The 25,299-nt window shown below is 41.0% G+C and overlaps 1 protein-coding gene across 1 annotated transcript; it reads right to left on the reverse strand.

The window, feature by feature from the left end:
* Positions 1-4,340: 4,340 nt before the first annotated feature.
* On the reverse strand, positions 4,341-13,810 carry SLITRK4 (SLIT and NTRK like family member 4). The gene is made up of 2 exons (XM_075107024.1): positions 13,701-13,810; positions 4,341-11,024 (listed from the first exon to the last, which is right to left on the reverse strand). Exon 2 carries the CDS (start codon positions 10,972-10,974, stop codon positions 8,461-8,463), a length of 2,514 nt encoding a protein of 837 aa, XP_074963125.1. The 5' UTR covers positions 10,975-11,024; positions 13,701-13,810; the 3' UTR covers positions 4,341-8,460.
* Positions 13,811-25,299: the final 11,489 nt, after the last annotated feature.

Consider the following 25,299-nt stretch of genomic DNA (forward strand, 5'->3'; position numbering starts at 1 on the left):
AAAAATGGGTGATTTTATTATTATAATGCAGATGTTCTCTTTGGAGGAACATATTTGCTTGTCTTTTTTAGCCTTATATATTTTCTTGCATATGCATCAGAGCTGTATTGCTCTGTATAGAGAAAACAGATCTATCTAATGGCTGAAGGAGAAAAGTATACAGAAAGGAAACCCCAGTTTATTCATTCAGTGATATTTCTCAATCTGAACAATACAGTACTATGTACACTACAATGATATTCCCTTTTTGAAATCGATTGTATGCTGATAACACTCATCATTTACATACCACTTTCATTTTGAAAGCATGTTACAAATGTCAGGGAATCCTTATGTACACACTACAATATGTAATCCCTGCTATCATTGCTGTCATATGCTGAAGTGGTATAAATAACTTGACACAGCTACACAGAGAGGCTGCGTCACACTCGTTCTTGTTGACCATTACTTCTGCCAGTTGCTAACTGTGTATGTGACTACTGCAACAAAACAATAAAATCACGGTCATGGCATCACTAAAGGGAAACTCCAAATTCTAGGGGAAGCTACTTAAAAGTTGAAACCTCTTAGTTCTTCCATAACTTATATTCTTGAGAAAGGATTACAGAATATGGACCTTATTTGTTGGCAGTATCCCAATCCTCTCAAAGTACTTTCTAAATCTTTTACCCAGTTAAGGCAGAAGTAATCTTCATTGAACAAAAGATCTTAAATATAGGTTATTCATGACATTGTAATTCTTTCTTTACATCTTTGAAAACCACGGGAATTAAAAGCAAAGTTTTGCTGGACATTTGGACACAATCTCCTGATCACATTTGTAAAACTACCAATTTATTGAACTGATCCCAAAAGTAAAGATCTTCACAAGGATAAAACAGTGCACCCACATGGCAATATTTAAGAAAAAACCCTGTAAGAACCCCAATTATTTCAAAGTGTTAACCCCATCCAGAGACATCACTCCTTGTATGACATTTGTACTTTTGTTGCTAACTTCACCATATTGCAGACACACCTCAACAGGAGCTTAAAGACTGCTCCCAGAGAATGCTAACTGGTCTAACTTCCATAAAGCAGAGAAGGAACATTCAAAACCTTGCATTTAAGTTCTACCACACAAAAGGCAGCAAGAGAGTTAGGATGTATCTTTGCAGCTAAATTGTGCCCTGAGCTGCACATGTGAGTTCCTCGGCTCCCAGGGCATATTCTAACCCAAAAATGGATCAAGTTGAAAAGCTGCATGCTAAAAATATAAACCCAACTGCTTGCTTTCTCTCTTAGTAAAACACTTCCTAAATACAGATATTACCCAACAATGTGACCATTCCTTAAAATATCTGTATTTTTCTTTTTTGATTCTGAAAAAATCTAATTCAGGTCATTTTGCTTTTCAAAAAAAAAAAAAAAAAAAAAGTAAGTTGTTCTCTGACACTTTTCTACAACATTATTTTTGAGTATAAGCAAACACAGACTGCGCATATACCAGACTGGCGACCAGGAGTCTTATTTGCAGTGTACAGACAAGAAGAATACCCTGCTGAGAAGGACTCACAGAGTCTATGAAATCCTCCCAGGGAGCAAGGAAATCTGCTGTATGGTACACGTTTCCTGTAGCTTCTTGCAGCGAAGAGCTCAAAATCTGTCAAAACGCTCTGCCCTTTCTGACTCTGCTCATTGAGACGTACTTACTGCGCAGCAGCTCATATTCAGATGTGAGCACTAATGCAGCTCATGAAGAGAGACTCTACCAAAGAAAGTGCTCAGCAAACATTAGCTATGGACTAACCTCCATACCCAAACAGCATCCAATGTACACACAAATGTATCCACACCTCACTTAAAAACCTCATTAAGAAATATATATCACATCTGGTTTAACATAAATAATTTGTCCAAGACTGTTCAGAGAATAATGACACCAAAACACAGCTCGGGTAAGTGGATGCAGGTGTCTGCAGGATTTAGCCCACAGTTGGACTGTCAGGATTCAGTCGACTGAATCACATTTACTTTATGCTGTACACCTTACAGTCAAGAAAAGCCATGGTTGTCCAGCTTCAAAAGCCCAGCATGAATCTTCCTAATGGAAGCTTAAACAATTTCTTACTCCTCTCTGTTTCAGATCGTATATCTGACATGACTCAGAAACCGTCCTGGAAAGTCTCCTATAATTTGCCTTTTTAAGCTGTTTTTTTGCAAATTGACAAATCCTACTCCTTTGTCTCTTTGGAAACTGCTATTAACCAATGTCTAGACAAACACTCAGCTGTGAGGGATTGGGCATACTGAAGGTGAAGTGAGAGCATGAAGTGGAAGAATGCCCTGGAAGGTCATAATGCACACATTTCCAGGAAATTACATGAAATTAAATCAAGAAATGAAATGCTTGTGGATAAGGGAAACTGAGGAAGACTTCTTTGTTATTGTATGTATTCAAAATGACTACTAAACCATACAGAGATCACCTTTTTTTTTTCTGGTTAAACAAAGACCAAAGTGACAATGATGTAACACTTTTGTACCCCTCAGAGTTAATTTACAATATTTTAAGCCTTTGAGTACACATGCATGGATGTGTGTATATATATTCACATACACACATACAAAATATTCAGACTTAGTACCAGCTAGGTCTCTTTTTCTTATGATTGTTATTTGTGCTTTTAAGAAATTGTTTAGTGTTAAATGACTACAAAAATTCCCAGCAAGAGAATGAAAAATCAATATAATACAGCATCTGTCTGTTACTAATGACTGGTATTTTAAAAATAACAGGCTGCTCAAAATGTACTGTTATCAGACAATAAAGAAATTATCTAATGATCATGAATAAAACATGAATAAAATTAATAGGAAAATAAAGATACTTACAATAAAGTCCCTGCTTTAGAGACGGAAGAGCAGGGTAAGTGTTCCATTATAGGGAGAAAATAAATTTTATTTTTGAGATAGCATTTTTATTTTATGTGATGCATACCCCACGTCTATGTATTTAACCAGCAGCCACAGTACAGTATCCATACTACATCTACAGGATGCCCACAGCTCTTGAACCCTTGTAGAGTTCCACTGACATCAAACAGACACAGGACTGCACCTACTCTATATTCTGCCGTATGGTTATTTGACACCAATAAAGGCTTTACCACAGAAATCAATAGTACAAAAAGCAAGATTATGTTTTATTTCAAGAAAAAATTACTTAGCTTGTTTTTTATTTCAATGACAGAGCAGTTCCTCACCTAATATGGAAAATTTCTGCTTTTGTGTTCACTAGGGTAAGACTGATCTGAATCCATTGAAGTCTGTTGAGTTAGTCTGGGTTTACATCAGTAAATTTCTGAGATGAGTTTGTCCCTGAGTATTAACATTCCTAATTTTATTTTCCAACACAGCATCAGTCCAAATACATAAGGATGAATGAATTGCAATTAGAAATAAAGACTAAATAATGGAAATACATGTTAACAGAAAACTACCGAGTTCCTCTACATTCAGGAAATCAGTGAACACATATTACATTCGAAAGATGAATACTTATTCTTGATTCTCAAGTTTTTCTTTAGAAAGAAATTCTGTGTAATATATACATAGGCCTTTTTCAGTTAATGCTGTGGGTCTGCTTCTAATGTTACACTGCAATTGGCAGTGAAAAAAAATCAGTATCAAGACCTGATTTTCTAGTCCATATCACATTCTGATTCTCATTCACCACCATTACAATGCATGTTAAGTCCTACAAAACAGGGAATGTTCAATCTAGATGCAATTCTGTTCCTGTTCTTCTCCCCTCCCAAGATGATTTGTATTAGGCTTTGTAAAACATTTTTTACTACAAAATCTAAATTAGTTAGTTAAACTTCCACCTAAAGATGCCTTTTCACCTTTCATTTTATAACTAACCTAACAGACTGAAATGGCATATGGGTTGGTATTTTTCTTTTTGCTAAGGATAAACTAACTTTTCTTTCCTCTGAAAAATTGCCTTATTCAAAATGATTAAGAAGGGAGTAGAATCAAAACAAATGCCCCTAGCATATGTGATTGTTCCCCTAAGCACTTCTGTGCTGAAGATCTCAGAATCCAGCTAAAAACTATTCTGCTTGTGTTAAATAATGAAAAAATTTCACTGACTTTGGAGGGACTGTTTGTATAACCGAGGCAAGGAGGATTTTGTTAGACAACAGAAGATAGGAAAAACTTTCATAAATAATAAGAAATTATCAAGGTGATTAGAAAACATTACTGTTTAAGTACTTTATAGAGTCTCTTTCATCCACATACAAATGATCCGAAAGAGAATATTAGAGGCACTTAAAATCCAGTTTCAGAAATACAACAGTACCAAACAATTTTATTAGTATTTCATACAAGTTTTTAAGTCAACACTGGCTAATATTTTGATGTTGCTGAAGGCAAACAAAATTCAAAACCAATAGCTTTCTGTGTTTTACATTGGACTGGAGGTTATAAGTAACTGTCTTAATTATAAAATAACCTAAAATAGTAATGATTGAAGCAGGGTAAAACCAATACATTTTGTTTACTTTATTTCAAAATAGAGTTATTATAAATACATTCTGTTATATTTCCTTCCCAACTCTTTGGATGCAACGAAAAAAAAAATCTCACTGTGCTCATTTCATACAAATTCAATGTACAAATCATGCAAAAGATACAGATATTGTACCACTATCAAGTTCTGGATGTGTTCTGTTGATTCTGAAACATTTGTTAACATTATTCACAAGGCCATGCCTTCTATAATTTATATTGTCATTATGGCTTTTTAAAAAAAAAAAAATTTAAAAAATTATTTTTATACTACATTCCTATATTATTGTCAATCTTGAACACTAAATGCAAAATATAAATAGTCTAATGGTCTCGCATTCTTGCACCATGGTAGTTGCTTTCTGATAAAATTGCACAAATTTTTTCTAGGAAATGATTACACTTTATTGATTTTATTTAAAATGGAAACTTCTTCATAATACAATGAAGACAACATAATCTGTTAACACCTTCACTGATTTAGTGTATGTCTATGGGTCTTAACAGCCATTTTACAAGCATGGCCACTCAAACCAATATAATGAACAGAGAGATCTGTTAAACCACATCCGAAGAGTCACCTTCCCAGACAGACTATAGATTTGAATGGACATTACACTAAAACTGCTGTGCAGACACATAACACTGTTTCAAAACATGGAGGAAATAAACTGACATTAAGGTTGTCATTCAAAGTAACAAGTTCACAGAAATATAGTGTTTTGCCAGCCTCTGCATTCTTCTCGCACACTACTATGCCTACATATTGCACCATATATGTAAAACACTTAGGAACAATTTCTACAGGAAGGCCTTTATTGACGCTGGTGAACCTACACTCAACTGCATAATCCCAAAAGAGTCACTGGGCTCTATGTATTATACACAATGTTTCTGAGCTGGCTCTTTTTGAAGTCAATGACAAAACTCTATTTAAGCCTCATTCTTGGGCAGGTGTTTAATTATTAGCTCATGAATAGTACCTCGGCACATGATTTAGGATGAGCTTAAATGCTTTACTGGACTGGGACCTCAGTGAGCAGGAAAATGTGACCCCATGTAATGGTACAACAAAATGGTTCAGTTTTTCCTCTTTTAATCAGTGAACAGAAGACCTCATCACAAAAAAAAAAAAAAAAATAAAAAAAAAAATTAAAAAACACACAGAAAAAATGTAAACCAAAACAAGCAAAAAAACAAACAAAAAAACCTCTCAATTTTTTAGCCGAGGAAGGTATGATATGATCATTTATCATTTTTCTGTTAACACAGGGCAATGCAAGACATAAGCACATCAGTTTTCACATCACTTAAAAGTATTAGCTTATTTGTTATTTTTGATATTTTTAATGCATGCCTCTTGAGAGAAGGGTATGAGACATGACAGGCTCTGACAATGCACTGAAGTGCGTCAGAAGCCTTATGCTTTGGTAAATCCCAGTGAATCTTGACACGTTCTCAAAACCACACAGCGCAGAGCAGGCACAGTGACCCATCATTCTCAGCCTGCTGATGGAGCCATTATAGCCATCATGTCAGTGCATCTTTAACACTCCTTAATCCACAGACTCTTGACACAATAAGCTCAAACGTTCTTATTCAAGCCTTGGCCATGTATTGCATCACTGGGCAACGCAGAACTTTTTATGCTGGAAATGCATACGTACATAGTACCCATGTCCTGAAAATCCCTATGACATCCTGAATGAAGTCAATAATTGTGCATGAATAGCAGCAGCTTTTTGAAAGAAACTCAGCCACTAATTTCTCTGTTATAATTTTATTATCTGAAGTTATGTATATACTTTGTACTATGGAGAAAAATAATAAAACAACCGTCTTTCTAAGTTACAAGAGCATAAACAAATGCCTGACAGTAGAAAAATGTTGTCTTGTTTTCCTTTCCCTTAAATAAAGAAGCAGTGCTTTTTTTTTTTTTTTGTAAACTTTGTTAAAAATATACTGCAGGCTGTTTGCCCAGTATCATTCCAGAATAAAAATTTTCACAGCAGTATCATAAAGCCCTGAAATTAGAGGTTTATAATGGAAATAGCTGACACAGCCTTCTCCACAGTATTACTGGGTCTTGCTGTAACACTTGCTAGTTTCAAATCAATGAAAAATGTTCATGTGTATATACTACTGATCTTAACTGATTTACGTATTCATTATAAAAGGTGGGGAGGTGGTTCTGGAAGCAAAGGAAATAGAGGGTCTTATCCAAAGCTCATTGAACTGAATGAAAAAATTCCTTTTCAAGTCAAAGAACTTCCATTAATCTTGCAGTATAGATTTGCTGTATGATGCTTTACCAAGGTATCTCCATTCTCACCTCAAGGTACTGTCTATCAGTGAGATACAGGGGCATTTTCCATTCTTCTGACTACTTTTTTTCCCAAGCTATTTAGATTCAGCTTTCACAAAGGCAGGTTTTTACTCTCTAGATACGAGCTACACAACACTCTGAACTGAGACCACTATATTCACTTTACACTGTGGTTTTAAATAGACATGATTTGCCATGTTGTTCACTGTTCTGATCCGGTTTTTCTGACAGCAGCCAGACAGATAATAAGAACAGAAAACTTATGCGTATACAATTAAAATATCACCCTTACCATGAATTCCTGTAAATACTTGTAGTGACAACTATTGAGATTAAGCTGTAGAGCCCTGAAAAGCAAGACAATTGACAGCAAATAATTGCCTGAGACACAATACTAAAAACTAATGAATCTATTTTAAAATGCACCATTGGTAACAAATCTGAAATAAGATAATATGCTAATTTCACAAGAATAGTACAGAACAATTTTATTATTATTATATCCGATCACTTAATTCTGGATAATGCTATACATTACATCCCCAGTTTCTGTTTGGTATATTGTTCTGTTTTTATTTATACTGAATGATTAATGCATTGTGATCAGGAAAACAAGTCAGGCATATTAAATACATATTAAGGAGTACATATTTTTCCTATTTAGTATACAAAGTATTTCATAAATATGAATTATATTACAAAAATAATTTCTGCTACGCTCACACAGTAAGCACTTTGACAATTTTGGACAACCTGTTGGGGTTGCAAGTGTTTCACGTAACTGAGAAGGAACTCTAGTTTTAATTGGAGATGAGTCTTATAACATTCTGCATAAACATCAAATATTTTCTTCAGATGCCACAAATACTGCAGAAGTCAGTTTGAACTGTTTTCTTTCTTCTTTTTTTTTAATTTTATGTATAGACATGTATGCTTCAAGTGGTCAAATTTATTTCATAGGTATGTAATGCATGGTATATTTTAAACAAATATTTGCACAATTTAACATTATAACTCCAGTGGTTTCAAGACGCAGGCCATAAATGTAACCAATTTACACATACTATCGAATGTTCTCTCTTTGCATGCTTGTTACTTTTCAGATAATCTTTAAACAGTGCCATTACAACACCACAAATCAAAGGATTACTCCAGTTCCACCAACTTAAATCCACGTGCAGGATGAAGGACCCAGCTGAGGTACAAATACCAGTACCAGGTTTCTTGTGTTTGTTCTAACAAATCACAAGGAGACGATGGTTTTGCATTTAAGGTACAAAACATATATGCCTCTTGAGGTTAAATTCAGTGTAATGTGTATAAAGCATCCCTTTGGCAATAGAGTTTGCAGTATCCCTACAGGATTCCACAGGGCATGAGCTTTATGTAGTAAAATCTATTAAGGAAATTCTCCTCTACTTGACAAATCATATGCAGCTACAGTTAATCAGACACCCTTGGATACACCTGCCTCTATGCCTATCAATATAATATAGTATTTGGAAGTTAAAAGTCAACAAAAGGCACTTTCATCATTAAATAAATGTCCTCTGTAGGCAATAAGATTGCATGACCTATATTTTATTCAAAGCTGTTTGTTCTTCAAGGACTTGTAGGTAGTCAGGTGAACCCTGAAGTTTAGCTTTTAGTTCAAAATATTCACTTTTTCTTTGTTCTACTACAATTTTACTGTGATTACCACCTATTAGAGATTTCTTGGGTTTTTTGTCTTGTTGTTTCTCTGGATAACGTATTTCAAAGCCACTGACCCCTATGCTGTTGTATTCTTTTTTACTCTCAAGAAAATTTTGAATAAATACATTGGAATCCCTCCCAGGAAATAACTCATCCAGTTCGTCGATTGTGCTAAGTCTTTTTCTGGTATCGACATGCAATAAATCTTTCTCCTTGTCATTAATATTTCTCAGAATGACTTTTTGCCCTGGTGGATCAGCAAACGTGAAGCCCGTTTCAGACTCTTTTAAGCCACAGGTATGACTTTTGCTCATCTGCTCAATGGTTTGAGGAATGAAGGCCTCTGCACCTAGTCCATCTTTTTTGTTTGACTTGTGATCGTGCTTTCTTAGCTGCAGTTGCATAGAACTGCATTCTTGATTTCCAATCCCTTCATGCTTTACAGTTGGTTTTTTGTTGCGCCGAAGCACAAAAACAAGAAGACAAAAAGCCACAAACACTGTTAAAATAAGCACAACTAATATGCTTAAGATTAGGATGGACAATGGAACTGGGCCACCAGGAGGACTCCGAACTGGTCCCAGCGGTGTTGTAAAAGTAACAGCGGGCACAGGACTAGTGAGCAGAGCAGATGGCTTGTTTAAAAGTTTAGGACAGAGGATCTCATTTTTCAGAGACTTAAGTTCAATGTTAGCAAACTGTACAGGTGTTTCACATTTCAATTCCTTCACCACAATACCTTCATTTAGCTTTTCAAGCCATAGTTTTAAAGCAACCAAATCACAAGTGCAGTCCCATGGATTACCTTCCAAATCAATTTGGGTAAGAGATTTTAGCTGATCAAGAACGCCACTTACAGGTAAATACATGAAATGATTGTTCCTCAGATTCAGTCTAGCAAGTGGTGCACCAGCAAAAATGTACGCTGGCAAGCTTCGTAGAAGATTGTTGTTCAGGTAGAGCAACTGCAAATTTGGCATTAAGTCAAAGGTGCCTGCTAGGATTTCTCTGATAACATTGTATTCCAAATACAGATATTGCAAGTTGTGGAGGCCAGCAAACATTTCTGGGCTCAGACGCTCTATCTGATTGCCATTGAGATATAACCTCCGTAAATTTGTAAGGTTGCGGAAAACTTCTCCTTTGATTGCTGAAATACGATTGCTGCCTAAATGTAACAAATCCAGCCCCTCAAACTCAATGAAATCTGTAGTGTCCACATCCTTAATATAATTGCCATTTACATGCAGTTTCTTGGCATTTAAAGGTTTTGGTATTAGTTCAGCCATTGACTCTATATTTCTTTCTTGGCAATTTACACTTAATCCCAAGTCTGACGGATGTGTTTTGCAAACGCAGGGGACTGGACAAGGAGTTAACGGAGGCACCCTGGTCTGGTAAGACACGATTTGACTGAGACTGCGATTCGATAGCGCTTTGCCTGCTACTATCCCCGAGATCTTCGAAGGATTTGTAGTCTTTGGCGGCTTTGTGACTAATCTGTGCACTGATGTTTGAGTGGTGTGGCCGTTCGGTGTGCTGTAACCAGGCTCCAGTTGCGAGGGAGGCAGAATGCGCACGTCAAAATCACTCCCTGTCCCCATGGAGCACAGCTCTTGCTTGTTGGTTTCTTTCAGCAGCCTTCCATACAGGTCACTGGGTGTTTCACAGATAGCTTCTCCAATGTAGATGTTATAGGGCATGTTCTCCAGCCATGCTTTCAAAGGCAGCAAATCACAAGTACAATTCCAGGGGTTGTCTTCCAGCTGCAATTCAACAATTCGACCAATGTGTTCCAGAACTCCAATGTATGGAAGCTTCTGTATTCGATTCCCTCGTATATCCAGATGGGTTAGAGAAGCAAATCGAAAAATGTTATCAGGAAGAAATGAAATCAGATTGTCATTAAGGATCAAGACTTTCAGCTTGTGAAGCTTATTGAAGGCTCCCCGTTCAATAAACTTGATTAAATTGTAGTCAGCCTGGAGATACTCCAAGTTCTCTATGCCAAGGAAAGTGTCAGCTCGGAGAATCTTTAATTCATTGTTGTTCAAGTGCAACTGTTTTAATGCACTAAGACCCATAAAGGCCCCTCCCTCAATGTTCTGTAACTTATTATTACCCAGTTGCAGGGACACTGCATGTGTAAAATTAAGAAAGGTATTTGGATATAGAATAATTAGCAGGTTGTTTTGAAAGTTGAGGTGGTAAAAATTAGACCACGGTGGTTTAAGCTGATTTGGTCTGTAGACTGCAACCTTCTCACAGTTGACATAGAGTACATTCTCAACTGACACACAGGAGCAAACATTGCAAATTTCCACAGATATATCAGCATCTGCAGTTGTAGAAGAAACTGGAGATGACAGAACCAGAAAGAGCCACAGAAACATCTTCTTGTGATCAGCAAGCAACCTTAGGCTCCTGAACAAAGATAAAGGATCTAAAGAAGAAAGAAGGAAAGAAAAAAGAAACATTTTTCAGTTATCATTGTTCCAAAACATCATTTGGGTTAAAAATTGTATTCCACTGAGCTACTGTACTTGCCAAGGATTATAGAGAAACCACAAGCACTGAATTTAAAATAACATGAAAGATTTTAACAACCGAACAAATACACGTGAGCTACAACGATTTCAAATACGGAATGTAAATCTCTGTAGACAAACACAAATAAGTCTGAGGTCTGTCAAACACATTTCTCTCTTGTACGTGCCAAACATGCATAACTCACAAAGTAAAATAACCAGAGGAGATTCCTATTTTATGCATATTTACTCTGCTCAGTCCTGCACTGCTCATATGTTGCCATGCATTTCAGGGATGTTAATCACAAATGGTGTTTTGCATGCCCAAACATCTGGGTTGGGATAGCACAATATTGAAGGGATGAAGACGCAGACACAAAAAGCAATGCCAGTAGTCAATGTATATATCTATAGCATCAACACCTACAGGTTACCACTGAGATAATAGCGAGATTCACTCAAGGGATACACAGGCATGCACACACATTGTTTCTGTCACTTATTATACCTAGTTTAAGTACATAGGTGGTAAACTGATGGCAGAAATACAATGAACTATCCACAAAACAAGATCAGCTCCAGGTGGCCAACGGAAGCACACAGATACAGAGGAAGCATGCATACACATAGAGCCCCATCCCCAGGAGTAACAACAGTACTCTGACTTGCGGGGCAAAACAGTCACGATTCACCACCCTGACACTACTGAAACCTGAGAATAACTTTAAAAACAAACAAACAAACGAACAAAAAAACCCCAACACTATGTAATTTGCTCTTATCCCTGCACTAATACAGAGGTGGCTTTCAAGAACCCTTCACATATAGTCAGGTCAGCTGAGCTGCCATTTTTTATGCAGAACTGAAGCCACAGCATTTCCTCTGAGTTAGAAGGCAGGTTTTTTTTTTGTTTTGAGTTGGGTTTTTTTTTGTTAAACAAATCAGTCAATAATCAATACATTGCTCCCCCCCACTTTCCACATTCCCCCCATTTCCCAGCTTGTCCCTTTCATTTCCTGCTGTGGGAAGCCACCGAGTTGGCAGGAGGGAGCGAGGATGGAAGTGGAGAAAGCAGGAGCCAGCTGGAGGGAGGAGAATCGGGCTGGAGGGAGCTGCAAGGAGGGGAGGATGCGCCCGGGGGCCTGGGAGGGCAGAGGAGGCAGGCAGGAAGGGAGGGAGGACAGAAGGACGAGAGGGAGAGGGAAAGCTGAGAGGAGGCAAGGAAGGAAGAGGGCAAGGGATGGCTGAAGGGGTCAAGGAGGCCGCGGAGAGGGACCATGGGGAGAAGAGGGAGCAGAGCAGCCGCTGCTGATCCCCGCAGCCTCCCGGCCCCGGCCGCGGCGAGCGAGCCCCCAGTGGCAGCCCCTACCGCTCCACCTCCCTCCCCCTCCCAGGCGCCGGCCCCCCGCATCCCTGCCTCGCCCACGCTCGAGTCCCCTCTTCTTCCTCAGCGCCGGGGCTGCGGGCGCTGCGCGGGGCTGGCGGCGGGTCGGCGAGCCCGGCCGGGAGTGCAGGCGCTACCGCAATGTTTTGCCGCAGCCGGCTCGGCGGGTGCCGGCTCCGCTCCGCCGTGGGCGCCCCGTCGCCCTCTGCCTCCGGGCGGGGGAAGGCGGGAGGGACGCGGGCGCACTCACACCGCACGCACATGCCATGCCCGGCCGGGAACAGGCGCAGCGCGGAGGAGCAGCCCAGCCTCTCTCCCACCCTCCCCTTGCAACAAGGCACAACCGCGCTCCCCGCAGCAAACGCTCCCCACCCTCCTTCGGCACCTTTGCAAAGTCCAGCCCGCAGCACACTCACACACCCCCTTCCCCCGGCCCCACCGCACAAATCCTGCCCACCCGCGTCCCTCCCACACCTCCACCGGCTTATGCGGGCCCCCGGCCCCTGTCCCTCCCGCAGAGGACGGGCAGCGGGGCTCCGGGAGGCGGCCGGCTGGCGCGGAGAGGCGGGCGCGATGGCAGAGCGGCTCCGGCAGGAAGCCACTGTCGCCTCGTCAAGCCGCCCCCCCCCCCCCCCTTCCCCCTTTAAAATAACAGCGGTAATTATTAGAGCAACGAAAACAAAACCTTCGGAAGAATTAAAAGAAATTAAAACGCCGACGTAGGCGCAGCCCCGCCGTGCCCCCCCTCCCCGCCCGCACTCACACGCCCGGCGGGGCGGCCGCCCCCGGCGATGCTCCCGGCGGCGCTCCGCGGCGAGCCCGGCACCGTCCCTACCTCGGCGGCCGGGGTCGCCGCGGCCCCGCTCCGCTGCGCTCCGCCGCTCTCCCCGCGAGGTCTCCCCTCCGCGGCGCCGCGCACCCGGCGAGCGGCGGGGGCAGCCGGGCGGCCGCCCGGGCGAGCAGCCCCGGCCGAGGCGCGGAGCCCGGCGGAGCCCGGCGCTGCAGTGCCCCGGCGGGCTCCGCCGCATGCAGCAACCGCCTCGCTGAGCCCTGCCCCGACACCGCGCTCCCCCGCACACATGCGGGGAGAGGATCCCTCTGCACACGGGCGCCCGCTCCCATCGCACTGCTCTCGCCCACCCCCTGCACGCAGAGAGCCCCCTCCCCTCCGCCACACGCACACTCGCACACACATGCACGCACGCACCGAGCGCCCGGGCGCTGCTTCGGCGGGGGAGGAGGCGCCGCTCCGGGGGAGCAACGCCGGCGCCCCGCAACCGCGAAAGCCTCTCCCGCACGCCCGGAGTCGCGCCGCCGCTGCCTTCCGCGGGGAGATGCGGGGCTCAGGCGGGCGCGGCGGGGCGGGAGGCGCCCCCCGGGGCGGCGGGAGCGGCGGGGCCGCGGGGCCGCGCCGGGGGCCGCGGGGCTGCCATGGGCGGCGCGCAGCAGCTACAAGTGCAGCCCGGGGCAGCGCCGGGACGGGGCCACCCCGCCCCCGCCCAGCGCCTGGGTGCTCGGCTCCGCGGCTGGGGAGAGCGGGGCGGCGAAGGGAAGGCAAGAAGGCGCTCCCCCCCCCCGCCCCCCGCCGCGTGAAACAAAAGTAGAGGTGGAAACTGAGTGGGCAGGGTGGTAACATTTGCTGCATTTAATGTGAATTGCAATTGTGGAATAAATTCGCTGTGAGGAGACATACCCGACCCGTTCTTTAGACAACACAGCTATTTGTGTATCTCCTTCTTTGCGGCTAGGTGAAATTCCTCCTCTGCTTAGGTAACAACTGCAGTCTGATGAAAAAAAATCCTCTAATGTTATGCACTTGTGCAATACAGGTTCTGCTAATTTAGAACTCCTATTTCCTCTACCTTTCAAAATCTACTTTAAAATGGTAATGAATACCCCCAAACAAGGTGACATCGCTTTCCAAGGCAGAGTCGTCAGCTAACCAAATGAAGTCTTGCAAGGGGAGTTCAGCTGCTTGTCCTTTACCGTGAATGCTAACACAATTCAGTTAGAAAACTGTTTACGTATTGCACACGTACCAGTTGTGAGTGCTAGTTCTGGGCATTAAACATCAGGGAATGGAAAACAGCAACTGCTTTCTTCATTTAGAGAAATGAAATAGATTGCTTGCTCCAAAGGCTGACTGTATCTAATTGAAATAATTGCAGAATGTTATTTTGCATTATGCGGATAGACTGATACCTGAAAACAAATGCGGCTGAGACATCAATAATTTGCATATCACAACTGAAAGTGATCCATGATTAATATTCACCCAACTAAAAATCGAAGTCTTTAAAATGTAAACTCTTAATTATTGAACCATTAACAAACTACTGTTCACATCAAAGCGAATGCATACATATAAAGGGCCCAGGTTAGAAGGATTTGTATGTTGTTTAAGCTGAATTTTTACTCTAATTTTAAACTATTTAAATGGACTTATGGAATAGAGAGCAAAGATCTACAATAAAATTCATTTAGGAAGATACGTGGTTTATAAGTCAGGCATGTGGTTTATAACAACAGGCTCAGAAATGCAGGTGTAAAGATCCAGGTGTCAGTTTTGTTTAACCACCTACATTAGGCTGGATGTTAAACTAATTCCTTGCTTATTTAGTAGGTGAAAGAGCATATAGGCAGTATCAAAGACAGATCCCTACTCCCACCACCATTCAAACAACTGCTTAGAGACCAAATCAAAGATCAAATAAGGAGCATAATGAAAGTTCATACTTTAACCAAGTAAACTGTGAAACAAATACATATTTAAAAGAACTGAAATTGCACTGTAACTAAATAATTCTTTATGTTTCTCTTATAAGTGGCTATTAACAATGACATGTTTATGGTGTTGTAGAACTCATCTGAGAAGGAAACTTAGTTATGCAACACAATTTCATTATTAGGCTTTTAGTATGTAGTATTTTTTATATTTATTTCTAATTTACAGTCACAAAAAATAACTCCTCCTCCCAATCTTATTTAAGTGGTTTCTAAGCCACTTGTCCTAACCTACAACATGTCAAACTCACTAAGATTTTAGGCTTATATGTCAGGACAACAAACCAAACCAATCTGAAGCTAATTTTAAATATAACATAAGCACAAGCTTAAGGTCAAGACTGTGATCCAAGACCATGACGTACTTAAGGAATAAAGCACTTTAAGGGGTTACATCCTAGAATCGCTTGGTTGTACCCGGTTCTTTGAGATCTGGCGAGAAGTTCTTTCACCATCGGTAGAAATGCTCTGTGTAGCCTGATGGTACATAGTAAATGGAAGAGTGGAAGCAGAAAGGGCAGGTTGGATTATCTGGTCTGGTTCCCTGAAGTTTCCAAGATCACTTCAGGCTACACACCATGCCCATTATTGTCATCGCTAACCTTTTCTTAAATTTCTTGCTGTGATGGAACCTCATTCATCTCCTTTGAATTTTTTCTCTGTCTGTTGTTTGCCACAGGAGCACGCATTTTTCCTTCTTCAGTTTAGCAAAAGGAGAGCAAAAGCTAACAAGAAGACAGATTAGTAACATGATTTTCTGCAAAGAGACATATCTGAAGAGAAAGTAGAAATGCGAGATTTACTGCTTCCCACCCAAGGAGACACTCACAGGGTGGCATTCAGTAATGGTACAATTAGCTTATCAATGTCATTACCATAGCTAAGTTCTCAGGAGAGAAAGGTAGTTTTTACTCTTGGCTACTGAAATTCATCATGCAATCTGTGCAGAATGTAAAGCAGCCTATTTATATTTTGTTTCCTTTCACATTTTTTGTGAGAGCTTCTAAACAATACTTTTCTTCTAAACCGTAGTGCTTGGTCACCTACCTCTCCCAATTTACTTCTGGGCTGATGCAGGAACTTGAGACTGAAATTGTGCTTTATGTGTGTTCAAAGTCTGCCAGGAGAAAAACCTTCCTGTAACAGAATCATCAAAATGCAGAGGCCAGTCGAGATGCTGAATCTACTGCTCACAGCACGAAACCTTGGAGAGCATTCTCCTCAAGCTGTTCGGCACACATGCAAATAAGACTTCAGCTGAAGTCGAGGGGAGTTCTGTTGCTTTGTTTTTTTTCATCCACAGTGATTTTCTGAGTGAGAAATGAACTGATAGGAAACAGGAGCTCAACATCCTACTCATTCCTGGGCATTTTCAAGTACAATTTAAGATACAGTATCTGAACTCAGGCTGCATGTGGACATGTAAGTGGCGGGGAGGACGTGTCTTTCATACAATTGCCAACATCCTGCCTTTATGCTACCTATGGATGCATGGGCATCCTAAATGCTTTTCCACAGGCAGTGAAATGCACTTCTCTGTTCTCTTTCCCATTTGTTTGTTGTTGTCCTGAAAATGAAATAAGGGTTAGTCCCCTGTGGTTTGAACGAACTAGAGATACTGGTGACCCGCACACCCATGGCTCTTGAAATCAGAAGTCCAAGACAAGGACTTGCAATTGCCGTGACCAGCACAGGAACACGCTTTCCTTCTTCATGTGCTGACATCTGTATTGGCATGGTCAAGCCTTGCGTACCCAGCTACTGAAAACCCACCTGGGAGAGAAGCAGTGTGCACACAAGTGTATTTGGGTTGTTTTGTTTGAAAAGGTTCATGCCAGGAGCAGGAACTCAGGTAAAAACTCTTCAGAAATGAATGGGTATCCCTTTGGATCAGGCTCTACTTTATAATTTATAATAAGCACTACGTGTTACTCCTTCCATTTCTCAAAGACTGGTAAAAATAGCCCAAAAGTTAATATTGTGGCCCTTCACACAGGGCCCAGGCACAGAAGAAACTGATTTTTTTGAACACATGGAAAGCTGGTTAACGGTTCTTTGAACAGGAAAGCAAAGGTTTGAGTTGGCTCTGTCTGTTTCTGGAGCTTCCATGGTTAAACAATTTTGGTTTAACAAGTCTACAGCATGTTTCTGCTCTCAGATAAATCAGTAACAACTGCCATACTCGGCAAACAACATCCAACACAGCAGAATACAACAATGACTGTGAGCACTGTCTTATAATAGGGCTTCAACTGATAGGACATAGCCCTTTGAGGAGGAAAAACAGGCAATAACTCCACCCATTGTCCCTGTCTTCTGTGTGTTTTGCCAGACTGTCAGTCAGAAAAGGGGGAGGGAGGGCATCCTTGAAAACTCTGTATGTACGAGAGCGAGTGCCCACATGTGCATCCTTTTAAAGGTACACTGTGATAGGAAACAGGGCAAGTGTGCAATACACTCAAGACAGAACCGATGTGAAAGAGTTCTGTGCTAAATAAAGTGGAAGAAATGCTGTCAGATACATGTCTCTGGCTGGGTCTGTATTGTTTCCACCTAACTTACTCCATTTTATCCAATAGCCTTCTTCAATGTGCAACAAGTAACCCATCATCTGCTCCGAGAAACTGCTGAAATGCATGCATCCCTTCAACGGGGATTGGCAGGGAATTTTAATTCCATCTTCTACTCGTTTGCAATGAGTCGTTGTCTTGAATTTTTGTTAAAGTGGGCATGCTGCTGGTAGCAGGTCTTCTGACTAATTCTCTATGTAAACTCAGCCTGCGAGGATGTCCAGCTCCATAACACTACTCTTGCCAGATTTTACTGTCAGGGCACAATAGGTAGCCATTTAATGTCACTAAATTGCAAGACGTCTTGTGCTTGACTTATTTTCTTTCTCTGTTCTCATTTACCCAAGGGTTGTTCACCCTTCAGCTCACTATCTGAGGCTAAAGCCAAGCTTGACCTATCCTCCTGCCCCCTGAGATAATGAAAAGTGTGAAATCAGAAGACAAAGAAACTAATTAAAAAATAATGGATTAAGAACTTACCTAGGATATTTTTCCCTAACGTTGTATGATATAAGATTAAATGCAAAACCTAGAAGTAATTGCTGTTGTCCTACCCAAATGTCCTGTGGAAACTGCTCACTAAACTGATTTCTCAAGAAAAGAAATGTATTTAGAATAAGGATTTCGTGCTAGAAAACTCTGACATTATTGCATACACCGAATCATGAAATAACACTTCATCCTCCCTAAGTGAATGGCCTATTAACTGAATAAAAGAACTATGCCCATGTATTGCAGAGAAAATTTAAAGAAATGTGATTGTGGTTGGAAATGATGGAGGATAGGAAGAAAAGACGTACTCTAAGAAGGGGGAAAAAATGTATTGTGTTACAAGGCTTGTTTCTTTGTTTCCTCCTAATGACTTTGTCTTCAACAGTGGAGCAGGGGAAATCTTTTATTCTATGAAAACCATATCTGTTAGGCTTCTAGTCAGGATTGGATGGGTTGAGGTCACTTGACATAAACAGAATGTGAATTTAGAATAGTCTAATTTGAGTTCTCACTCTTCCACATTTTTCTCACATGTCTTATCATCTTCTGAAATTCCACAGACTTAAACGGGGCTTCTCACATGTGTAAAGGTCCATGGTATAACCCCTTCATTAAGCTACCTGCAAGCAGAAGTGTCTCTTTATTTCTTAGAAAGTTCAAGAATAAAAGTATGATAAAAGAGAATAAAATAATTGTAGTTCAATCTTTAGAATGAAAAATATTCTATTTCTGCTGAAGTTCAAGCTGGTGCTGGCTCTTGGACAAAGATCTTCAAGCTGTGACAATGTGGAGCAGGGAACGAGCGCAGAGGAACTTGCCAGCTACTCGTCTCTTGGCACGCTGGGATTGTCACTCCACAACTACTGCAGTTCCTTTGCTCATCGGCTGAAAGACCGCTGTGGTAGAATGAGTAGGCATCTACAGAAGAAACCATGTGCTTTAGACTTGTTGTTTGATTTAGGGAACAAGTTACACGAAGGGGGAAATATCTGAAGCAAATTAAGATATTGCATGGGTTTGCTCTGCTCTACTTTAATCTGCTTTTGCTTCTGGGGTTTCTTTTGCAGTTGCCCTAATTTCCTCTACTTTTAAATTTTCTATTAATTTCAATTAAGGCCTCCGTAGGCTCATGAGACTTTTTTATTATTGTTTTTAAGAAACCAGGCCTACACTATCTTTCCTATCGCCTCTAGAAAATTGCAAGGGAATGTAGGAACATGGACTTTCAAGAAAGAAGAGAAACTGAAGCTACTTCAGCAACTGAGTAGCAACATTTTTTTAACCTAATGATTAAACACCAGTGGTGATCTGATATAAACTAGCTTCAGGGAAGGGATGCCAAACCACTAGCCAAAAAAGAGACATTTAACAACAAACATTTGGACACCATATCAAAATGATCAGGAAAGAGATTGTGGCTGAGATGGATGTCTTGCCCTCTTTAAGAATTTCATCCCCATCTGGGTGGAAGGGGGAATAGCCTCTCATTAGCTGGCTGCCTCACATAATTGTCTCCAAGGCCTGAGCAGCCAATCCAGACCATTCCAAAAGCAGGTGGAATGAAATCTTCCTCATCTTAGCAAAGACTTCAGCACAGCAATATATAAAGGCAGTTCTGCTGCATTCTCCACTGGATGGATGCACCAGAAAACAGGAGCTGAACCATCAAAAGGAAGATGGAAAAAACCAGAAATACCTTTAAAAATTTAAAGTTAGGTTTTAAGGTGGGTAAAATAATTAGGGCAGTGAAGTCTTTCAAATTATTTTTTTAAACTTCCTACCATTTACAAAGTATATCAAAAGAAAGAGAATTCTGACAATGTGACACAACTCTTGTAATCACAGCACTCCTAAGCGTGTCCCAGCTTCTAGCTACATGACATGCCTAGCATCTACAGATAAAACTGAGATGGGTGCTTAGAAGACAATGTCAGAGATGAAGGGCCAAGTTCTGCTCATTTTTATATTTATAGGTTGTTTCATGAAAGAGGGAGGACTGTCTGTCCTCCCTGTTTCCCCTTATCATGTCCCTGCTACCTGCCAAAGGGTCTTGTCATACTCTTCCCTTGTGCCATCTCTGGGCCCTCCTTGAACCAAATGACTAACCTCAAAATGATGATTTTTTTCTTCTCTTGGTTAGGTTAATTTTCAGCCAAATTAGTGAACTGAATTGACTTATAAAGAGCTCCAGCATGTGTCAAAGCTGGTGTATGATTAGCAGTGGGAGTACCCAGCCACTTACAGGGTGAGAGAGAGATGGGGGGGGGTATGAGGAGAGAATGAACTGGACTAAGCACACAGCAACAGCATATGTTAAATGTTTTACAATGTCTTCTGTAGCTTCACAGTCATGTAAATTCAATTTTATTCAAAGTTTATATAGAAAAGTAAAGGAGAAATAAACTTCTGTAGAGTTTTTCTTTCCACTAGAACAAGGTCTGGATTTTCTTGCAGTTGGACCTTTTAACATTTAAAAAGGAAAAATATACTTTCTTTCCACATGTCCATGAAATCTCATTTTCAGAAGAAACATTTATGCATATTTACTAAACAGTGAAGTAATCAAAGGCAGATTCATGTAAAAAGCCTAAGTCAATGCCTGAATGATGGAAACATTGTAGTCCAAAGGATGTTGCTAACCTTATTGGAATCCTCTTGTACCGAAAGGAGGATATGCTTGTAGACACATTCAGTATAACCGAAGAAATAAAAAACATTGTCTCTGCTTAATCTCAAGATCTATGACCTGAATACTTTTCTGACATACAATATTTCAGGTCTTCTTCAAGATGTGAAGTTGTAACCTGCTAGGCAAATCTGAAGCCAGCATGCTCTGAACATAAGGGGAAATTTCTTTTATTAAATAAGTGACTCTTATATCAATAAAGGTATTAAGATATTCACATATCAGTAAAGCGAGTAAGAAGCATTGCAGAAGGATGAAGAAGAAGAAAACAAGTTTGGGACGATGGCTAGGAATGCATAAGTAATACTAATAGAGACCTTTATCCATTAATGGAACTAACAGAAGCTGACATATGACAATGGTAATGAACCTGTCTTATCTGTTTTAAGACACATTGTATGAAGAATTCAGGGAGAAGGAAAAAAAAGATTATTCTTTGGTTGGTTAAAAGACCATAACTTCAAGGGATTCCTTTTCTGGTTGCTCTGCATGGAAAATATACAAAAGCACCGTAATTGCAGAACATTTAAATAAGTAAATTAAAATAGATCCTACAAAGTGAGAGAAAAAAAGTCCACCCTGCTTTAAAGTAATATTTTAAATAAAAAATAAAGAGGATTACTTTCTATTTTATGCCATGCTTTAGAAGGCCAAGAAAGTCTGTAGATTTACTTTAGAAAGTCTGTAGATTTATATGGCTGCTTTGCCTTGTGGTTAGCCCAAATGAGATGTCTTCTTGGTGTTTACAGATGCCAAGAGAACTAACATCTAATTTTTCCGCTTTTCAGTTTGTTCTGAAAACATGCTGTATTGACTTCATGTCTTTTTCTTACACTATTTTGTGCTGTTTCTTCTATTTCCAAGATCATTGCCATTATTGCATTTATTGAAGGAAACTTTCATTGAGGTTGCAGGGGATGTAACTATATTTCCTTGACAGTGTTCCTGTTAGTAACTCTGTGGTTTTCATTGAGGTTGTTGAAGTAATTTTTGGACAAAGTCAAGGTCTAATGCATCTTTCACTGAAGCCAAAGAAATCAGATTCAGTTTTGTTTAAAATGAAGGCTTCTGATGCTTTCCTATTTTAGCAAAAACTTCCATGGTGTAATGACTGTTTTGAAAATAAGCTTTACTTCTGTGTGCAAACCAGCATTAGCTCATACTTTAAGTATGAAAACCAGTTATCTAACACCATGAAATGCTGTTCAAGTATGGTTTCCCTCCTGAGGTTGTAGCTAGTTTTGACAGGTGCACAATGAACTATAATAGAAGATGAAAAGGCTCTTTGGCCCTTTAAAACTGATGTGTAGCTGGCAGGTCAATATGGATACGTGCATACAAAGGTCCAAGTTTCAGCTGAGGTCAGTGGTCAGTAGTCAGTGGGAGTGAATCTGTACTTCAAGTTTCAGCTTAACATCTAATTTTTCCAGAATTGCTTACCAACATTTAATAGCATTTCTCTACCTGCACCCAAATATGGTGTTGTGGTTTAATGCTGTCCAGCAACCAAACCTCACGCAGCCACTCGCTCACTCCCCCTAGCGGGACAGGGGAGAGAATCGGGAGAGTAAAAGTGAGAAAAATCATGGGTTGAGATGAAGACGGTTTAACAGGTAAAGGAAAAGCTGCGCGTGGAAGCAAAGCAAAACAAGGAACTCATTCACTCCTTCCCATGGGCAGGCAGGGGTTCAGCCACCTCCAGGAAAGCAGGGCTCCATCACACGTAACAGTGACTTGGGAAGACAAATGGCATCGCTCTGATTGTGCTCCTCTTCCTTCTTCTTCCCCCAGCTTTATATACTGAGCGTGATGCCATATGGTGTGGGACATCCCGTTGGTCAGCTGGGGTCAGCTGTCCCGGCTGTGTCCCCTCCCAGCTCCTTCTGCCCCTGGCAGAACATGGGGAGCTGAAAAAGTCCTTGACCAGTGTAAGTGCTACGTAGCAACAACTAAAACATCTCTATATAATCAGCTCTGGTTTTAGCATAAATCCAAAACGTAGGCCCATGCTAGCTACTATGAAGAAAATAAACTCTATCCCAGCCGAAACCAGAACATATGGTTGGGCATTAAAAAGTGCAGTTTAGGAGCCAGCCTACAAAACAATGTAGTCAAACTCATAATGCTCAGTCAGACTATTTTTTTACCCAGTTTTTGGAAGTAGTTACTCACAGATGTGTAGATGTGGCACTTCAGGACATGGTTTAGGAGACATGGTAGTGTTGGGTTGACAGTTGGACTTGATGATCCTAGAGGTCTTTCCTAACCTTAATGATTTTATGATTCTACCCTATGATTATTGTTCTGCTTATGGCTTTGAGGCCATATCTCATTAAAATCTTATATTTATGTTTTTGTTCATGTGTTTGTTTTCTGAATCACAGAAGACTATTTCAGTTCTAGAGATTTACTGAATAGATGTTAGAATGTGGACATTCCTGAACCTACCAAAACCAGTATTATTATTATATTCAGAGTTGAGAGTCCATATTCCTCAAATGCATCCTAGAGGCTAACAGCTGAATTTTGTGGCCTTTGTTCTGCCAAAATCTGTCAGCTTTGGATTTCTTTCATGAAGTGACATCTCTATCATATGAAAAATCCCTACGCAACATTTAATCATTTTCTTGTATTTCCCTGATGACTTACTTTTTAATTAAAATAAGTATATTTAAAAGAAATGTTATTTTTTAAAAACTAATTTCCAGCAACACTTAAGAATCAGCAGAGCTGATAATCCTAAGGTAGAAATGTCAGATTTGAAGTACAGGAGAACAGAGTAAGAAAACCTACTCCAAAATATTTATCCTGGGACTATTACATTGTGGTGGCATCACTGTGCAGTTCTTTGATAAAGAACATTAAAGATGAGGTTCTCAGATGCTTTCTCCAGACCAAAGCAGAACAGAGCTACCACATATAAATGGAAAATTGAAGCTTTTGCTGGCTTTATACTTTTTAAAATCTTTCTGCATCTGAAAAGAATTAAGAAAGCAAATGGACAAACACAAACTGGAACAAGCAAGCAAATGCAATACAGAAAACACATTGACGGTTTTGCATGGAATCCTCCCAAAATCATAGAATAGTAGAATCATGGAATTGTTTAGGTTGGAAAAACCCTTTAAGATCATCAAGTCCAACCATTAACCTAGCACTACCAAGTCCACCACCAAACCATGTCCCTAAATGCCACATCTACAGGTCTTTTAAATACCTCCAGGGATGGTGACAAAACCACTTCCCTGGGCAGCCTGTTCCAATGCTTGACAACCCTTCTGGGGAAGGAATCTTTCCTAATATCCAATCTAAACCTCCCCCGGTGCAACTTCAGGCCATTTCCTCTTGTCCAATTGCTAGTAGCTTGGGAGAAGGGACAAACACCCACCTTGCTACAATCTCCTTTCAGGTAGTTGGAGAGAGCAATAAGGTCTCACCTGAGCCTCCTCTCCTCCAGACAAATCAACACCACATCCCTCAGCTGCTCCTCATAAGACCTGCTCTCCAGACCTTTCACCAGTTTCATTGCCCTTCTCTGGCCATGCTCCAGCACCTCAATGTCCTTCTTGTACTGAGGGGCCCAAAACTGAACACAGGATTTGAGGGGTGGCCTCACCAGTGCAGAGCACAGGGACACGATCCCTGCCCTGCTCCTGCTGGCCACACTATTGCTGATACAAGCCAGGATGCTGTTGGCCTCCTTGGCCACCTGGGCACGCTGCTGGCTCATGTTCAGCCAGCTGTCAACCAACACCCCCAGGTCCTTTTCCACCCGGCAGCTTTCTAGCCACTCTTCCCCAAGCCTATAGCATTGCATGGCTTAGTTGTGGCCCAAGCATTAGACCCAGCACTTAGCCTTGTTGAATCTTATACAATTTGCCTTGGCCCATTGATCCAGCTTGTTCCAGGATCCTCTGTAGGGATCCCTTCTACCCTCAAGCAGATCAACACTCCCACCCCATTTGGTGTCATCTGCAAACTTACTGAGGGTGCACTCGATCCGCCCATTCAGATCACTGATAAAGATATTAAACAAGACTGGCACCAACACTGAGCCCTGGGGAACAGCGCTCGTGACTGGCTGTCAACTGGGTTTAACACCATTCACCACCACTCTCTGGGCTCGGCCATTCAGCCAGTTGTTTTGCCCAGCAAAGAGTTCACCTGTCCAAACCATGAGCATCCAGCTTCTCTAGGAGAATGGTGTGGGAAATGGTGTCAAAAGTCTTACTAAAATCCAGGTAGACAACATCCACAGCTTTTCCCTCATCCAC

This window comes from Phalacrocorax aristotelis, chromosome 11 (assembly GCF_949628215.1).
Source record: "Phalacrocorax aristotelis chromosome 11, bGulAri2.1, whole genome shotgun sequence".
Classification (NCBI taxonomy): Eukaryota; Metazoa; Chordata; class Aves; order Suliformes; family Phalacrocoracidae; genus Phalacrocorax; species Phalacrocorax aristotelis.

Excerpts from the sequence above, each read along its gene's own strand:
- SLITRK4 (XM_075107024.1), bottom strand. The coding sequence starts at position 10,974 with ATGTTTCTGTGGCTCTTTCTGGTTCTGTCATCTCCAGTTTCTTCTACA.